The sequence below is a fragment of the Lagenorhynchus albirostris genome, chromosome 21 (assembly GCF_949774975.1).
Source record: "Lagenorhynchus albirostris chromosome 21, mLagAlb1.1, whole genome shotgun sequence".
In the NCBI taxonomy this organism is placed as follows: domain Eukaryota; kingdom Metazoa; phylum Chordata; class Mammalia; order Artiodactyla; family Delphinidae; genus Lagenorhynchus; species Lagenorhynchus albirostris.
The window spans coordinates 5,224,171-5,242,858 of record NC_083115.1 but is presented as its reverse complement, the minus strand read 5'-3'; the positions used below and the strand labels follow the sequence as shown (position 1 = coordinate 5,242,858).

Sequence of the window (18,688 nt, the reverse complement as noted above, 5' to 3'; positions counted from 1 at the left end):
AAGGGCCTTTCCAGCTAAAAATTCCTGTGTTTCTGTGAGACCTGGGGTGGAAGCTTAGGCTTGGAGTCAATGACTTATTAGTTCAGAAAAGAATTGAGAACAAATACATTCTACTCAGTAGCTAGCTATGCCTTGGCCGAAGGAAATAGAAAATACATATGATCTTCCTATATCATGTGTGGTAAGGTGCCGAAAAGAGCAGTAAGGATAACCTTGCTTATGCTAGTTCTGTAAGATAATAATCACACAGAATATCTTGGGAATTCCCTGGCAGTCCAGTGGTTAGGACTCGGAGCTTTCACTGCCGAGGGCCTGGGTTCAGTCCCTGGTCGGGGAACTAATATCCCACAAGCCGCATGGTGTGGCCTATATATATGTAAATGTGTGTGTGTGTGTGTGTGTGTGTGTGTGTGTGTGTGTGTGTATATATATATATACATATATATATATATCTTGACTAATTATGAGTCCATAAGAAAATAGTTTCCAAGAAAATACTTTTTGGGTGAGTGCTGGAAATCGTCACTAACACCAGTTAGTGTTACAGCCAAAGGACGACAATGGTTAAGTCATTTATAGAGTGTTGGTCAGTTATTATTTTAGCCTTTGAATTGGAAAAAGACTCATTTATTATATAGTTTTTGTGGATTTATAAAATCCTATTATTTTCAAGGAAATCTCCCCAAAGAAGGTAATATCCTCGTCCAATATACAGCCTTCCTTTCCTTCAATGTATCAATATTTTCACTTACCCGATTGAATTTACCCTGAAGCTAATGAAGCTTAAACTTCAGGACCTCTCACTGTGCAGCCCTTCCTAGGTCTCCAGAGGGGCTCTGGCATTGTGTTCACAAGGTTCATTTGTAATTTTCTTAAAGAGAGCTCCCCAAATTCTTAAGCTTCCTGCTCCACAGAATTGGGCCTGGCAGCCTCCTCCATGCCTCGTTCCTCCACTGAGCCCCACCACGGTTCCCGCTTTTTCCCAGATGGGAAGAAAGGCTCCCCGTAGTGCCATCTGCGTCATCAACATGGTGTCCTGGAAGAAACCACCCTAAAGGGAATGTTAGAAAACAATTCAACCCAGTAAACTGAAAAGTCAAATTGGCTTTATTCTGTGATCCAAGAATCAAACAGCATCCCATGGAGCCAATAGGAAGGAGCTCCCCAGAGCTGCACAAAGTGAAAGGCTTTTACCGACAGAAGGGGCAGGAAAGGGGAACTAGCAAAGAGTGGATTGTTTCAGGCAAGGCCACCTCCCTTTGGGAGCCAGCAGTGGGCTATGAGGTGTTTACCTCTCTAGGGCTGCCCAGGGAATTCCAGACTGTCTGGTCAAGATCACATTCCTAGGAGGCGCTGACTCTGCAGTCAGGTTAGGTATTAAGTCTCGGTTTGGTGCCGTGGGCTTAGCACAAGTGACTCCATTTGGGGCCTGTTGTCTCTTTTTGAACAATTCCCCCCTTTTGATCAGACTCAAGCTTAACTGAGAACTGTGATCCAAATTTAAGGCGTTGGCACCACTCCCAGCTACGGCTCTGAAGCTCTCCGTGTTTGTTGATCCTCTGTGTGGTGTTCACAGGTTGTGACATCAGGTTCACAATTTTTCAGCTGGTCATTTTCTTCATTCCTCTTCTGGCCTTCCAGCCTTGGGAGATCATGTACTTGGCGGTTAGCGGCTGCAGACACGCCTTTAAACTTTTTTAGAAAATGCAGGGACTTCCCTGGCGGTCCAGTGGTTAAGACTCCACACTTCCACTGCAGTGGTCACGGGTTCAATCCCTGGTCAGGGAAGTAGGATCCCTTATGCCACGTGGCGTGGCCAAGAAATTAGAAAAAAGAAAGAAAGAAAATACAGTGTGCCAGGATTATAATGATTGTTACAAGCAAGCTAATTCCCAGTGTTTGGAGTGCACTTTGGAGCCATGGTCCCCAAGATCCAAACCAGTCAAAACCAAGTAAGTCAAAGAAGGACCCAAATGAAGGAGTCACCGTCTTAAGCCACGTGGCTTGTTTGGTCATCTTCTGTAACTGAGTTTCAACTTCCCCAGAAGAGTTAATTCAGGTGCAGCAGGTGGTGTTGACCACAGGACAGACACTCCCTTGCTCCGCTAGAGGACAATCAGGGACTTTCCTATTACCAAGAACAACTTTGGCCAGAAAGTCTAAGGATTTTGGTTCGGCAGCTATCATCTTAGCAGTGGATTCTGCAGTGTTTTCAAGAGTTGAGGAGAGGTTCCTGGTCATAGCTTCATGTACATTTACTCCAAACCAGGGAAGTAGGGCACTGCCAAGGGAAGTGAATCCTAAATCATGAGAGACTCCTGTTAAGTCTTTTCTAACGGGACAAGGCAAATTCAGGGGAGTTGACCAATGATGTGTCTTTGTTGGTGAACAGTTCGGGGCACAGTTAGAGAACCTAAGAGGCACCGCCTGGCCGTGCACCAGCCGTCTAGGCATCCATAGGCCCAAGGAGAATGATAACCACCACAGACGAAGGTAAATCCTGCCAGAGCACCAACCACTTTCACTAAGGTGGTTAATGAGTTCATTCTCAGGAATTGTTGCATTTGCCCATTCAAGCTAGGGGTTAGTCAGGTTTTGTAGTGCATTCGGGAAGTACATCTCCTACCCTGAAATTAAAAGTTACTCTAAATTCCAGAGGTTACCTGTCTTAACAGTGGCCTGGGAGATATGGACGATGGCATTATCTTTCCAGGCCAATGTCACAGTAAAGGAAGGAAAACGAGAAGAAAGGGTTGCATGTTTAGTTGAAGTGTGAAGTCTTGATCCTGTGTCTTGGGAGGACGCAAGTCCTCAATGTTGGCTAAGTCTCTTCCTAGTCAATTTGATTTTGAGGTCTCTGGCCTGTGTAGAGGACCAGGTATCAGTGGAGACTTCTTCAACTGTGAGATATATACCTTTGGTTCGAGTCATCTGGGTAGTGAAGAGGACCTGGTATAGTCCCTTCCAGGGAGATTCAAGGGCAATCTTTGTTCTTAGTGATTCCAAATCAGAAGGGTGGGAGAAAATTGGACAACTTAGTTAGGAGAGTTACATAGCCAGCTATTTGAGGAAACTAGAAGAATTCAGGGCACAGTCCAGTTTACAGGTATATAACAAAACTTCAAAAACAATTAGCCGAACTAGCATCTAATATCTAGGAAGGTGCAAATATAATTTTTCTCTCTTCAATTACCCCATTTCTTTTAACCAAAGATAATCACAGTAAAACTAACTTGCTTCCATTAATCTTGTCCTTATTATTTACGTAAGTGCAGCAAGAATAGTGATTGACCATATAAGCTCTTTTAAAGACTGCTTTGCTGAAACTTTTCATAAGGAATCTCAGATTGACCTTTTAAAAGCCTCTGAGGCCAGGAAGCCAAGCCACGGACTTACCATTAGAGTTTACCTGCAGTACCTATAGTTTGGGTGAATTCCTCTCTTCTCAAGGTCCCCCCCAAATATCCTGAGGTTCCTGAGCCATCAGGCAGTGACCTTTCTTACTCACTTAGAAGTAAGTCCTCCAGGAACCTTATAAGCAAGGTACCAGGCTGATTTTTCCAAGCAGTTTTTAAAGCTATACAGTTTGATATATGTGTGTGTGTGTGTGTGTGTGTGTGTGTGTGTGTGTGTGTGTGTGTGTGTATACATCCTCAGAGCTATGTCTGAATTTATACACATCTCTCTCAGATATAAGACTTGGTAATATAGTCAACGTTTCCAGTTGTGTCCTCTTACAAGGAGAACATATTCTTTTTGAACTTATGCAAATAATGAATTACATTGCCATGAAAAGAATACCCAAGATTTTGCAAATTCTGGAAGGATCAGGTAAGGAGAAAAAGTAAACGTTTCATCTTTGTTTACAAAGATATACTTTACAAAATTGCTGTAAGTCATAGAGAGCTTAAGAGGAAAGATTTCCTTAAATCTGGAAAAACTAAACATTAAGGAACCAGCAGTGCTTCAAACAAAAATATTATTAAGAATTATGATCATCCTCAGTTCATTCAGTCCCATGTAATTATACTCGTTCTGCTTGAATTCTGTTCAGTTTTATGATCTTAGAGTTATTAGAAACCTGTACTTGTCAAAGTCCTTTCCCTGAATCTCCTTGAAGATGAAGTACTATTGTAGGAACACTTTTGCAAAAACATCTAAGACAAAGCTCTGTAAATGACAAAGACTTTTAAAATACCCATTGTTAAAGATCTGATAAAAGTTCATTTGATAAGGAAATGTAGTTATCTCTGTGATGTACAACAGTTTAAGAGAATAACTAGAATTATGACTGATAACATTATACCACAACATATCAGATTTCCAGGAATTGCACAGAGTTTCTAGAACACTTACAAAATATACCTATACAAATACAACATCAAGAAGGCTTAGTATTACTTTCTTATTTGACAATGCCCATGTAATTTAACATATCAAATAAGCCTAATTAGTTTAACTTCTCCTTTTTTATCAGGAGAGAGAGAACAAATCTTTTGAGATGTTCCAGGGGCCCTCTGGAAAATTTCGAAGTTGGTTCAAGATCAAAAAAACTTTATTATAATTTAATTTTTTGGCATTTGCCAAAAATATCAAAGGTTTCAAAACACTTGGTCAAATAGGATCATAGGTAACTGTGAAACAATACTTAGTTATTCATTTAACCAAACTGACAATTGAAGACTTTGCAGGCAAATATAGAAAGTTAAGTAGTTGTCACAGAAAATTATTTTGGCAAAACACAGAATCTTCACTTTCTAGGCAGATTACTTAAAATGTAAAGAAACTTTCACAACTGTTCTCAAAAGCAGACCAAAATCTAAAAAAAAAAAAAAAGTAGTCTTTTTAACAGAGAAAAAACCAGTTTTCATTTTGCACCAAAATTAATTTCATTTTTTCTAACTTAAATAAATTCATTCCAATATTAGCCATCTTGATCACACATAAAATTCCTTTACCAAGATTCCTTTTCCACAATTCATCTACAGTTTTGTCCTATGTTTTTCCTCTTTCCCGTTCTGAAATAACCAGTCTCACTCTAGGACAAACTTTCTTTTCCTTAACAAAAATGCATCTCCATTCCTCATACCTTCTTTCATCAAAAACACGCATCCTGGGCTTCCCTGGTGGCGCAGTGGTTGAGAGTCCGCCTGCCGATGCAGGGGACACAGGTTTGTGCCCCAGTCCGGGAAGATCCCACATGCTGCGGAGTGGCTGGGTCCGTGAGCCATGGCCGCTGAGCCTGCGCGTCCGGAGCCTGTGCTCTGCAATGGGAGAGGCCACAACAGTGAGAGGCACGCATACTGCCAAAAAAACCCTCCAAAACAAAAAACAACAAAAAACACACATCCTGCTCTCCTTTCACACAGAGATGTTTCTTTTATTATTTCTAGTAGCTCTAATTTTACTATATATATTAGAATTTTTAACTCTAAAAAAACCTTAATTTTTAGTAAAAATAAAGAGGTAAACAGCTGTGAACTATCTTTTATATTAGCATTCTGTGGCTTGACAACTTTGTAAATACTTTTTATAATCTGTAGAAACAATTGCTTTCTCATAGTAAATTTTTCAGTGTAGCACAAAACATATTTACTAATAAACCCAAGTATCTTTAGTTCCTCTGTAAAAGGAAGCCCAAAATGGACAAACCTGTGTTCAGTAATTATTTAATCTTATCTGGAAATGATCTAGATATTTAATAACTATCTGTCATCTAATTTAACTCAGTGAAACTTTAAGGTTTCAGGTTACCAAAAAGATTTGGGGAAACAATTTCAAAAGTTCACATAAAAACTTTTATTCCAATGTATCTATTTAATTCACTTGTTCTTGATAATTATGTTTAGACTAACCACAAAAACTTCATAAGACATTAAACAAAGTCAACCGTCATCCCAAGCTATTTTTCTTGCTGACATATTTCTTTTTTTTTTTTTTTTTTTTTTGCGGTATGCGGGCCTCTCACTGTTGTGGCCTCTCCCGTTGTGGGGCACAGGCTCCGGACGCGCAGGCTCAGCGGCCATGGCTCACGGGCCCAGCCGCTCCGCGGCATGTGGGATCTTCCTGGACCGGGGCACGAACCTGTGTTCCCTGCATCGGCAGGCGGACTCTCAACCACTGCGCCACTGGGGAAGCCCCTATGGCTGACATATTTCATAACAGAGATAACATGAACTTCTTTGACCAATAAACCCAAGTTGTATGTCGGCATTATTTTAATACTGATAATTCTAAAGACATACCTATTTTAATTAATCCAAAAAACTTAAACTACCTTTTATTTACCAAAGATTATCTCAGATCACGTGAACTTGAAAAACATTTGGGTTAGCTTCTATTATATTTCTGAGAGTTTTAAGAATCCTTTATACATACAAGTGCTTAATTCTCTTCAAGCCAGTTAAATAGGGCTCTTTCACAAATTAATTTAGTAATACCATCTGAAGGTGGAAAAAGCATGTCTCTACAACACATGTACATAGACATACATACACACACAGACAGATGCAAACAGAGACCTTATAGCTTCTGTTTAAACATTTAGCCATGAATCAGGTAGTTATAAAAGAGATTGGATCCAAATTACATTTCTAGCAGAAGGAATAATCTAAGGTTGCCTGCTCAGATGGCTAAAGCTTTTTATTAATATTTGTGGAGAAGACATTTAGGATTTTTCAGTTGCCTAAGTTTCAAGTTTTCAGTTGCCTTTACCCCTTTTGTTTTCCTTCTGATAAGAAGTACCTCCCTGAAGTTGGTATTTTAAGGAGGTGACCTAAATAAGCGTTCCTGGAGCCAGAGTTCTGATTTTGCAAAGATATGTGAGATAAAGACACTTGCTTTTAATTCCTCAAGGAATTGGGCTGCAACTTAAAGGACATCATAGGCTGGTCCACCCATAAATCCTTTTACAGGGGCTTTAGAAGGTTTTTCTTTCCCTCTGGGTACATAGTTTTATTTTAGCTTAGGGAAGAAGGCCTAAAAAAAATTTGTACCAGTCTCTGCAGTTTGGCTAGTTTCTGACCACAGAGCTACTTTGTAGCTGTCAGGCGGGACAAACAGTAAATATTTCTGGCAGTATTGAACAACCACTTGGACTCAAGAGGCATCTCCAAAGAGGGTACTGAAACCGAGCAGGACCCTGTGAGGCTCTTGGGCAAGGAAGCCTTTCTGTGTCCCCTAGTTCTTGTTTGTAGGGAATAGACTCCAGCCCCCATAACCTTCCCTGAGTTCCAAAAGGCAGGTTCGAATAGTTCTTAATCAGGGAAGGGAGGGGATGCAGAGACGGGAGGAGAGCACCTAAGGCCAGATTGAAGGAGTGCAGGCCCTGCACACACCCCGATCCTTATCAGCAACCCTGCCCTTGAAACATTGCCATAAAACTCTTCACCAGATCCTCTCGGGTTGGGACACACAGTGTCTGAGGCATGAGCCCACTGTGTCCCCCTTTGCCTGGCAAAGCAGTAAAGCTGTTCTTTTCTACTTCACCCAAGACTTTGTCTCCAAGATTCAGTTGAGCACCAGTGCACCGAGGCTGAGCTTTTGGCATCAGTACAAAAGATATTTTATTTTCCTCTCTCTACCGGGTACTAGAGACAGCTCTGGAAGAGCTGTCTCTGATAAGAATTCTCACCCTTAGGTGGTTTCTGCCACTTTCTCCAGGTTCCCATCTATAGGTTCCACGTGGAGTTTACATAGAGAGTGTAGCACCCGTATCTACCAGAATTTGGCCAGGTTTCTCATTCATTTCAATTTTAGTTTTCCTTGGCTGTTTAAGTGGTTTACCAGAAAATTCTTCAGAGACTCATCAACTCTGGGAAGGGCCCATAAGAGGGTCCTCCTTTGAGAGCAGTAGATATGGGGGTGTCTGCACGGCCACTAAATTGGTGGACTTTTGTTTACGGTGTTGTGGTCTCTTCAGAATGGAAAGACTTTCAGACAGAGGATTACTAGAAGAAAGTGAGTGCTGCAAGGAGAATAGAGGGGAGCAGTACGAGTGATGTTGGTCTCACACTTCTGTTTCAGGTAGGTCTTGTGTTTAGCTTTCCATTATCTGTTTTGCAGTGAATCTTTCCGTGGAGCTATTCTGGAATTGTGAAGCCTTTCGGAGGCTTCTGCATGCTAATGGACATAGGTATCCCATTCTGTTTTTGATTTGGGAGCCTTTGCTTTTAAGTGCACTTTTTTTTTTTTTAAGTGCACTTCTTAAATGATCTTATCTACATGGAACTTTTGTCACAGTGGTGATTGTAATTCTAGGTTGTCTTTAGTAAGATTTTGCCATTTTTGTAGACGTTTGTAGCTTCCAAAGCCATAGTTCTGAGACATAAAATAAGCAGCTGTGCTGAAAGGTAGCACGCTGGACTCTTGGAGCGTAAAGATCCCATTCCTTTTTTCTGTTTGTTTCTTCCTTCTGCTAAGCCTTTGGGTCTCTTGGAGCCACACTCATAACTAAAAGGGTTGTGCTGCTGGGTTGGGGACTGTGCAGTGCTTTACAGTGTACCTCACTGCCTGGAAACTTTCTTGAGGTTGGTAGGTGACCTAGTGTCAGTCTGACCTGTCCTGTGACCACCTTATCCTAACACAGAGTCTTTGAGTTAGGTGGCGGGTGCCCTAATGGCCTGTAAGTGTTTGATCCATGCCCACCAATTTTGACAGCTTTTCTGGCTTCTGAGATTCCCACTAGCAGTAGCCTTTATATACCCAAAATGAGACAAATGTGCACCTTAACAAACCAGCAGTAACCAAGAGACGTTACTGCGGACTGGCCACACCACCAGCAATTCCCAACCCGGAACTGGGGACTGGGGAGGGCACTGAACCACAAGTGAGGACGGCGGACTGGAAGGGGTTTCCAGAAGGGGGAATCGCAGACTGGAATGCCAACTAGGTTGGGAGCTCAATGCAAAGAGAGCCGAGCTCAGAACTGAGAAGCATTTACACGCAGCCTTTGGAAATGGTGGGAAAGACTGGGAACTCAGAGGGCTCTCCAGGCAGCAGGCCTGTGTTTCTCATTGTCCCCGAAGCTGTCAGAAGTTCACTTGGGATCCCATCACTGACACCAAATCTGTTAAAAAACAAAATTCAGTTGAGTACATTGAAAGATCAAATTGGCTCCTTTCCATGATCCATGAATCGGGCAGCACCCCATGGAGCCAATAGGAGGGAGCTCCCCAGAGCTGCACAAAGTGAAAGGCTTTTATGGACAGAAGGGGCAGGAAAGGGGAACTAGCAAAGAGTGGATTGTTTCAGGCAAGGTCACCTCCCTTTGGGAGGCAGCAGGGGGCTATGAGGTGTTTACCTCTCTAGGGCTGCCCAGGGAATTCCAGACTGTCTGATTAAGATCACATTCCTGGGAGGGACTGACTCTGCAGTCAGGTTAGGTATTAAGTCTCGGTTTGGTGCCGTGAGCTTAGCACATGTGACTCCATCTGGGGCTTATTGTCTCTTTTTTTAACCGGAAGTACACCAAAAAGAGACAGCATCCCCAAAAGAAAAATGTTACAATTACTCTTTTGCATCCCCCTCATGAAGTGCACCTTTTACATCCTGGCCCAACTTTGTATGTCTTTGAGGAGGCTCCTGTGCATCAGTAGGGATCCCTGGGAAAATCTCCCTTTTTTACGGCATCTTTGCTGCTGGTACGAGGATGTCACACTTTGGTCACCAGTCGCTTACATTAGACCCACGGGCTGCCCACTGGGTCTTCCTCTCCTCTCCTTTCCACCTGTGGCGTGTCATCCAAGCTCATTGCTTCTTGTATTCATCTCTGGCAGGTCTGGATTCTCTGAGTATAGGCCTCCTGGGTTAAAACTTCCTTGTAACTGATGGGGGAAGAGAATCTTTTATTGGTACCTCTTTCAGATTCGAAAATTCATCTGCAATCAGCCTAAAGCATTGTTCCCGGAGTGGAGCTTGACTGTACCTGGGGAAGAGGAGGGGGAGAGATGGGTGCAAACGCACAGGGATAATTTCTCATGTAACTTCAAGGAAGTCATGATCTTCTCAAGTCCTTCCTTACTAAGCCCAGATCAAGAGCCCCTGCTCTAGAGGTTGAAAATGTAGCCAACTTGTCCTGCTTTTTTTTTTAAGCCGGAATAATACCTTCCTCATGAGACTGTGGGGCAAGGGGGCGGGGACTAAGATGAGATAGTGCTTGCAAAGCGCTCATAATGGTGTCGACACATAGGATGCAGTTATAAACTGCTCATGTCTCTGCTGGGTTTGGATGATCTTACTGGTTTCCACGAGTTCCTTAGGTAATAAGAGTGTGAGCTCTGGGTTGCCACTATTTTCCTCAGCCTGTCTGTTCGCCTTTTAATTTGAAGGCAAACGTTCAGGAGTTTTCGTCTTCGTATGGTGGACTGTTTCAGGCAAGGTCACCTCCCTTTGGGAGGCAGCAGGGGGCTATGAGGTGTTTACCTTCCTAGGGCTGCCCTGGGAATTCCAGACTGTCTGGTTCAAAATCTGCGATCTTTATTTGGTGTGTGATTTCGTGAATTGCTCCAAAGTTTGGACAGTCATCCTTCTGACAGAGCTTTGACAGATTCTGTTGCTTCTAGATTGTTTTCTCCCCATGGTTTGACTTGTATTATTTAGCCATCTAATCCATCTGGAATTTATGTTGGTATATGCTCTGAGGTAAGTGTTGAATTTGAGCTTTTTCCCATTGCCAACCAATTATTCTTCAACCATTAAGTAATCTTCCCTTCCCCACTGTATTGTAACCTCTTCTCTATCATATAACAACTTCCTATATCTTACAGGGTTTTTTTCTGGGCTTTCTGTTCTGTTTCACAGAACAAGGATATGCCTATTTTTGCATAAACGTGTCTTAATATCTTGCATAATTAATCCCCTTCTTGACATTTTTTAAAAGAATCTGAAGTCTGCTTACCAGTTTATTTTTCCAGATAAATTTTTGAAAACTATTGAGAAATCCTCAGAAAAATCCCCTAAGAATTTTGATGGAAATCGCATTACACCTATAAATTAATTGAGTAGGACTGCCGTCTCTACAATATTTAATTTGACCAACTTGGAACATTGTTATGTCTTCCTATCCAGCTAGTCATTTAGCTTATATTTATTAGCAGTGTGTTAATATTTGACACTTTTACAAATTTTAACACCCACAAAAAGGACAGGTTTCCCCTCTCCCTGCTTTGTACTATAACAGAGATGTAAAAGAATGTATTTTCCTTAAATTTTCACACACATGTAGTTTCAGAACCAAATTATGGCAGTTAAACTTTTTTTTTTTTTTTTTTTTTGGCAGTTAAACTTTTAGCATAAAAAGATAAAAGCTGGAAGTAACAGTAGGCTGCATATCATGTCATGGAATTTGCTTCTTAGTTTCTGATCTTTTTCTTTTCTTTTTATTTTTTTTTGCTGTACGCGGGCCTCTCACTCTTGTGGCCTCTCCCGTTGCAGAACACAGGCACCGGACACACAAGCTCAGCGGCCATGGCTCACGGGCCCAGCCGCTCCGCGGCATGTGGGATCTTCCTGGACCGGGTCCCGGACGGGGACACGAAGCTGTGTCCCCTGCATCGGCAGGCGGACTCTCAACCACTGCACCACCAGGGAAGCCCTGATCTTTTTCTTTTAGAAACACAAGAAGATTTTTGGTCACAAACACACAAGGTCCTGTGATGAAATTTCCCCCACGTGCCCAGAGTGAGGATTTCAGTGGAGTGGGTTTCCCAGTTACTTTGGAAACCTTCTTGTGGTTTTATTCTTTCTTCTGAGAGGATACCTCTCTCCACATCCTCCTACCAGTGACTCTCTGCTGCCCTTTCCAAGTGCCCTCCCAATCTGTACCTTCTAACTACTTGGTGACAGTGTTTTGTAAATGAAAATGGGGACAAGTCTTTATGTGGACACTGGGTAGAATATTTGATATCAGGATGATCTCAGAAAATCTGGGCCATGTGATCAGTGTTCTTCCCGTCCAGCAGATGGGGAGGTTGATTGGGGGGCATTTATTTTATTTTGGACCGGCACCGGTCCATGGCCCAGGGGTTGGGGACCCCGACCTAGGTGGAATGACATACTTTCTGAGGAAGTCAAACTTTGTTTTTGTAATACAGAAAAAAATAGATGAGAGAGAGGATCTGATGAGAGCTGTTCACCAGAGCAAAATCTGGAGCAGGTCTCCTAGGTGGGGAGCTTGGCCAACTCTTTAATGGATGCAATCTGAATCCCTTTTAATCTTCCTGGAGCTCTGAAAGAGTTTTAGCTATGGACATAAATCCAACTTTTCTGTTTTAAAAAATGAGAAAGGAGGTTCTCTTTAGGATGTAATTTTCAGGGTAAACGCATACTACAAATTCCCTGATTTGGGCGTGTTTGGGTGGTGGAGGGAAGATTGTGATTCTCTAGGTGATGATAGCCTCCAGGTAAAGGATAACATCGGATCTTGCAAGGTTAAGACTGTAACCTGAACTTACTCGAATACCTCAGATGCCGTTGTTGGCAGTGGCAGCTCTTCACTGGTGGAGTGAGGTATTCCTAGTTGTGACTTTGCAGCCCGTGCAAGGTAAGCAGGAAGCCAGGACTGCAGCAGCAGCAAGAAATTGAGAGGGCCGTCCAGCTGATGGAACCACAAGCTACCAAGGGGCTCCAAGGGCTTTCTGCTTTCTTCCGATTTGATACAAAGCAAAGGAAGGGTACTGAAAGGTAGGAGACTAGGGTTCAGTTCTGTGGCGCAGTTTCAGGCAGGTGGCTGCCCTTTCTGCTTCAGTTACCTCATCAGCAAATTGAGAATGAGAAAACCTGCCCCACTACCAGAGAATGATTATAGAGATCGGATGAAACTTTATTATGTAAGATACTCTTATCATTGCATCTTAGAGACCTTCATCACTTAAATATTCGAGTAGAAAAAGGTTAAGGATTGAGGGTGTTTAGCTCAGTGATCGGGCTGATGGAGTGAGCACACGCCCAGAGTGCCCCACCGTGTCTTGGAAGCTCAGTCCGTGGACAGGGTGGCTCTCGAAAAGCAGGGTGGGGAGGGGACATGTTCTGTCGAGGTTCCGCTGAGGCACCTAAACCTAGTTGCCATTGGCCGTTTCAAGTCGCTATGGGCCCATGCTTTTTCTCAGGCCTTCAGAGATGCCCTGCCCCTTTGGTGACATCATCAATCTGACATTTCATGTTAATTGAATTAGGTGTATCTTATGCTCAACGAATTCGTCAATTGTTAGGAAATACAGATGAGTTGATCATCAACAGATGAGTTGATGTGTCTGCCTGCCTGACCTTTAAAGTCACCAGCGGTCAGAAATTCACCGACTGTCTCATTTCACTGGCTGTCGGAAATGGTTTTCTTCACAATAGCAGTTTTCTCTTCCTTCTGTTGTAAATTGTGCTTGGATTGCTCACAGCTCCAATTCTTCTTCTTTATTCATTTATTTATTTAAATAAAAAAAATTTTTTTGGCCGCACTACGCAGCTTGTGGGATTTTAGTTCCCGGACCAGGGACGGAGTGAAAGATAAGGATGCTAATTCCAGTTCTGCTTCTTTACCCTCTGGAGGAGAAGCCGTCTGCCTTCTTCAGGCGGCTTGGGGCAGGGAAAACAGCACTTTCAGGTGTCTCCCATTCTTCACTCCTTCCATCCCAGCCCGCAGGTTGTTACCAGAATGATCTTTCTAAATGGAAGTGTTTTTTACTGGCTCCAAAGCGTGATGACTCCCCTCGGCCCATCCAGGGTCCATGGGCCATGCAGGCGCACAAAGTGGCTTTTGTTTGTCCTGCGCCGCGATGGCCTCCACAAGGTTTAAAACAATTGAAATTAGTAAGAACACGAACGCTTAGGGACTTCCCCGGCGGTCCAGTGGTTAGGACTCTGCGCTTCCACCGCAGGGGACACGGGTTCGATTCCTGGTCGGGGAACTAAGATTCCTCATGCCACACGGCCAAACAAACATGGAAGCTTGGAAGATGTCTTATAAAAGCCAGGATTTGGGTTTCTCTTGGGAGATTGTTAGATGGGCACCAGGAACTGGGTCGGGCCGCCCCTTAGCCTCCTCAGGGTTCTCCAGCTGCCACCCAGGCCTCGTCGCTCCCTCACACTATCTAGGTAGGGACTTGTGTTTGCTCCCCCTACTGCAAGATCCAGTTCAATCTGAGTTAGGATCTACTCCTGAACAGTAGAAGGATCCTTCCCGGTCAGGCCCCACCCTGCCTCCGCCCTCCCTTCCTGCCACATTCCCCCAGACATTCTCACAGTAGCTGCGCCACTAAATGGATAGTCGTTTGCCTGTGTGAATTTGCTTACTCATATATTTTATCTTATTTTATTTTATTTTACTTTTTATCAAAGAGACCCATTTCACAGACCCCTCTGGAGCATCCCTTAGCGGCGAGGTATGTGCCTGGCCGGGCCACCTGTGTGGAGTGTTTCAGGGAGTTTCATTTTACATTTTCATGGTGTATTGATCCAAAGCTTCTGTGAAGGCCAAGGAGCAGAGGAAGGAAGAGAACGGACGGGCCGTTCCTGTGCGTACGGTCACTTCCAAAACAAAGACATTCCATTTGCAGACGTTCTGCTCCTTGAAGCTAAGGGCTTAGCAGCAAGATGATGGTTTTCCTTGGTTGTCAAACATTGCCCAGTCTTTACCAGAGTTACCGGGAAATTGACATATCAGCCTCATTATTTGTTCTAGACAATAAAAATAATTCAGGCTATAGAGTAATTACTTACTTTATTGCTGTTCACGTTAAGTCCAGGAGTTTGCAGAGATTTTCAGAAATCTGGGCATTTACCTCTCTAATTTCAAGAAATTGCTCTGTAGTCTGGGCTTTGTCTTGCTGGGGCCATCACTCATCTGGTTTCTGTGCTATGCTGGTTCAAAATTTGATTTCCCCAGAAGAGTCAGGCTTTAGGAATTTATGTCACCCTAGCCAAGCTTAGAAGGTCTGTTGTAAACTGGAATATTCATTTTCTGCACATTTACACAACACCCTACCGAGTGTGTGGCCCTGTCCTGATTTCTGGGGAAACAAAAATAAATCATGAATATGACGTGGTCCTTGCCGTTTAAAAGCTTATGGTCCAGAAGTGGGAGAGACATGTAAACAAATATGTTATATGTAGTGCGCTAAGTGTAGGGTGACCTTATGTCCTGGGACGTCCTGGTTTATGCCTGTTGTCCTGGTGTAGCTATTAATGGTACCCTATTTCAAAACTACCTAAGGGTCACAGTCAAAGTCCCTCTGAATGTTCGGGGTATAGAGATGGTAGAAAGCAGGGAGAAATCAGTCTGTTTTCCCAGGGTAGACACCTGCGCTGGGTGAGGAAGGAAGTTTGGGCAGTCAAGGCCTGGGGGCTTGACATGGGGGTGGAGGCCAGGGTGGGGGTGGGGGTGGGGGTGGGGGGTGGGGAAGAGGGTGCAAAACTGCAGGCGAAAGGGAGATTGTTCCTGATGCAGCAGTTAGTTGGGTCAAGCTGGTCACTGTTTCCCAAATTTATCCTGTGGAAGAAATTCCCCAGGACACTTGGTCAAAATACAGATTTCCAGAATCTGCTGGCAATTTGGATTTGGACTTTTAAAGAGGGGCCCCAGATGATTCTTGGACATATTAAAGTTCAGAACCAATTCTGTAGAGATTATGGCTACGACTACAAAGGGTCGGAGGAGAGCGGAGCAGGAATAGCAAGACTAGAGCACAAGTCACAGATCAGCCAGGCAAGGGTGACCCCAGCCGAGACGACCCTCAGAGGTAGAACCAATTGGACACATTTACAGTAGATCTATGAAAACTAGGGAGTGTGGGAATTATGTCAGTCACAGTGGGGATGCAGAGGAGGGAAAAGTTTCGAGAACCGCTCAGGAGGAAGAACGAACAGGACCTACTATATGCCAGCTACAGATTTACATGGGCAACAAAACACGTGTCAGATCCAGGAACTTGGGGGGAACCTTACAATCTGAAGGTTTGTGTGGTGAGCCATAAACCGAAACATATGACCCGTTGGATAGTATTGTGGCGTATTTCATGCAGACCTGAAAAAAAAACGACTCCTGCTTATTTCTCATCTTTGTAATCTCCAGTACGGTCAAGACAGTTGTATTTATCTCTGGGAAGGAGCTGGATGAATTCTAAAGCATCCAGACACCCCAGCCCTCTAGTCTAGAGTGCAGGCGAACCCCCATCCATCTGTTATGGTGAGACTACCTGCCACGCCTGATCTTGCGTTATTTTTGCTTTTGTTTTTGTTATCAAATGTGTAAGACAGTCATGATTCATCAACAGTTTGCTGTGCCAACCCCTTTCAGTGGAGACGTCCGTGTGGCAGTTTCAGCCTGACTTTGTTCTAAGTTCTGGAGCTGCTGTCTCTGTGGGAACCTGCAACTCTGGAAATTACAGTAGTACAAGAAATGCCTTATCCAGGCAAGGAGACATGAAGCCTGGTTGTTTGAGGCAGGTTCGCTTGGTGCCTTGGTGATTCTGAGGGGCGCAATCCCTAAGTAGAATCCCTTGATAGAAAATGAAGAAAATCGGAGGAGAGCTCTGCTACTTCCCTGCCTCTCCCTTCAAACACAGAGGGTTTTTATTTTGAAGGTTGAAATCATTAGGCCTGTTGGCAGACTTCGGAAGCAGCAAACAGAGTCAGAGACCAAACACTTATAAGTTATGCCTCAAAAAGGAGAATGGGAAACGGATCAAGCTCTAATTTCACAGGGTAATTTAGCACCCTTTACCCAAGACCTCGCCACGGCAGTTCCACCAGTGAGGACTGAGGAGCCACAAAGCATCTAAAATCCCAGCCCTTGGCTACTCTTGCAGCGTTGCTAAGGAATCTGAAGGTTGAAGGTGAACAGGCTGAAATCTTCCACGCCGTCCTATTAGGGAGGGGAAAACACAGTCAACAGCGGCCTCAGAGTTTTTTATAATAAGGGGCTGAACTTCTCTGCGATCCAGTATCACTAACGCCATTAAGTCGCAGTAGCAAGATGAGAAAATAAAAATAAAAAGGGAAGGAGGCACAGTCCAGCGTGCACGTACACGGAAAACGGATCTTCCCGGCGCCCGGGTGCTCGGCCAGCGGCCAGGGTCTTAGCAGAGAAGCCCCTTCCCGCAGGGAGGGCGCGACCACTGTGGCGCGAAGCCGGGGGGATCCGGCGGGCGCGCGCGCTTCAAAGTGCCGCCGCCGCGGGCGCCCCCGTCCGCGGGCGCGAGTAGTACGGTCCGAGGGGGCGGCTCCTGGGGCGCGGCTCCGCCGCAGCTGATGCGCGCCCAGCCGGCCGAGAGGCGGGAGCCGGGAGACGGGAGCCGGGCCGCAGGGACCGGGAACAGCTGAGCCGCCGTGCAGCCAAGGCCGAGCCGCCGGGCGTCGTGGGCCCGGGCCCCGAGGAGGCCCCAGGAGAGGCATCTCCCCCGCGGGAGTCGCCGGGCGCGGGGGCGCCGTGGCCGCACGTTCAGGAAAGAGGACGCGGAGGAAGCGGCGCTGCCAGCCGGAGGAGAGGAAGCGCTCCACCCGGGCCCCCGACGGCGCTCGTTTAACCACATCCGCGCCTCCGCTGGAAACGCGTCCGGGCGCCTGTCACCGGTTCCCTCCATTTTGAAAGGGAAAAAGGGCTCTCCCCTTTCCCATCCTCCTAGGAGCCGGAGCCGGAGGAGCCGCGCTCATGGCGTTCAGCCCCTGGCAGATCCTGTCCCCAGTGCAGTGGGCGAAATGGACGTGGTCCGCGGTGCGCGGCGGGGTCGCCGGAGAGGACGAGGCCGGAGGGCCCGAGGGCGACCCCGAGGAGGAGGACTCGCAAGCCGAGACCAAATCCTTGAGTTTCAGGCAAGTACACGCGTTCCTGCCAAAATGCAAACGCGCTGCTATCCATCCATCCATCTGCGGCTCAGTCTGTGTGCGTGTGTGTGGTCGCCACCCGCGTAACCGTGTTCATGGCAATGCTGCGTCCCTGTCTGTAACGAGGTCCCCGCTGTGCCTTCGAAGGTTCAGGATGTTCTGTCCTCCCGGGTATTTTTTTTCCCCCCGTTTCAGTATGATCTTTCTGAACCTAACCCAGAATCTGCAGTCTCTCTGCATCCCCGTCTGCCTCGGTCACTTTCTCTAAGCTTCGAGCCCCCAGCCCCCCGCCCCTACACACACACACACACACACAGTCGTGGGTCACACCCGGTGGAACTTGGGGCCTTCCCTGTGGGGAAGAAGTCGCTCCCAGGCCCTCCTGGGGGTTCCCCTGTGTCCCGAAAATGCAGCCTTAGTAAAGAAGGTCGCGTGATGACAGGCTCCTGGCAGCTGGTGAGAAATGGTGGTGTCTGCTGAGCTGTCACCCGTGTGATTGCGGAAGGCAGGTGACAGCATCCTCGGCCTCTGGCCGGGTGAGTTCCAGACAGGTAGAGGCCTACCAAAGAAAAAGGCATCATGGCGAATATTGGCTTAATTTTTTTTAGAACGAGGGGGCAATTTAATTTTTCAACCTCCAGGAAAGGGCTCTTGTGAGAAAAGGAGTCTGTTGAAAGGGCTTTTTTGGGGTATCAGAGGGAAGGATGACCTCAAAAAAAAAATGGTGCTGGAAAAAGTCTCCTGAGGATGGAGGAGATTTCAGGGAGACAGGAGGCCAGACAGAAGCCCGAGGAGGGTGCGGCAGCAGCTCCCACAGGCCAGCCCATGCTGAGGACGCGCAGGTTGTAAAATTAGGCAAAAATACTGGACTTTGCGG

At 45.4% G+C, this 18,688-nt stretch overlaps 1 protein-coding gene across 8 annotated transcripts in view; it reads left to right on the top strand.

Moving 5' to 3' along the window:
- TACC1 (transforming acidic coiled-coil containing protein 1) overlaps window positions 1-18,688 on the top strand; it is a 112,954-nt gene that overhangs the window by 36,882 nt on the left and 57,384 nt on the right. For 3 of the 8 annotated variants that reach the window (XM_060136460.1, XM_060136461.1, XM_060136462.1), the window contains exon 1: window positions 17,264-17,799. The exons of 4 other annotated variants lie outside the window; for them this stretch is intronic. In XM_060136460.1, the coding sequence (XP_059992443.1) occupies window positions 17,639-17,799 (161 nt within the window). In that variant the 5' untranslated portion in view covers window positions 17,264-17,638. Of the gene's footprint in view, window positions 1-17,263; window positions 17,800-18,688 lie in introns of those variants that run through there. One more of the 8 variants, XM_060136458.1, reaches the window with a different exon arrangement.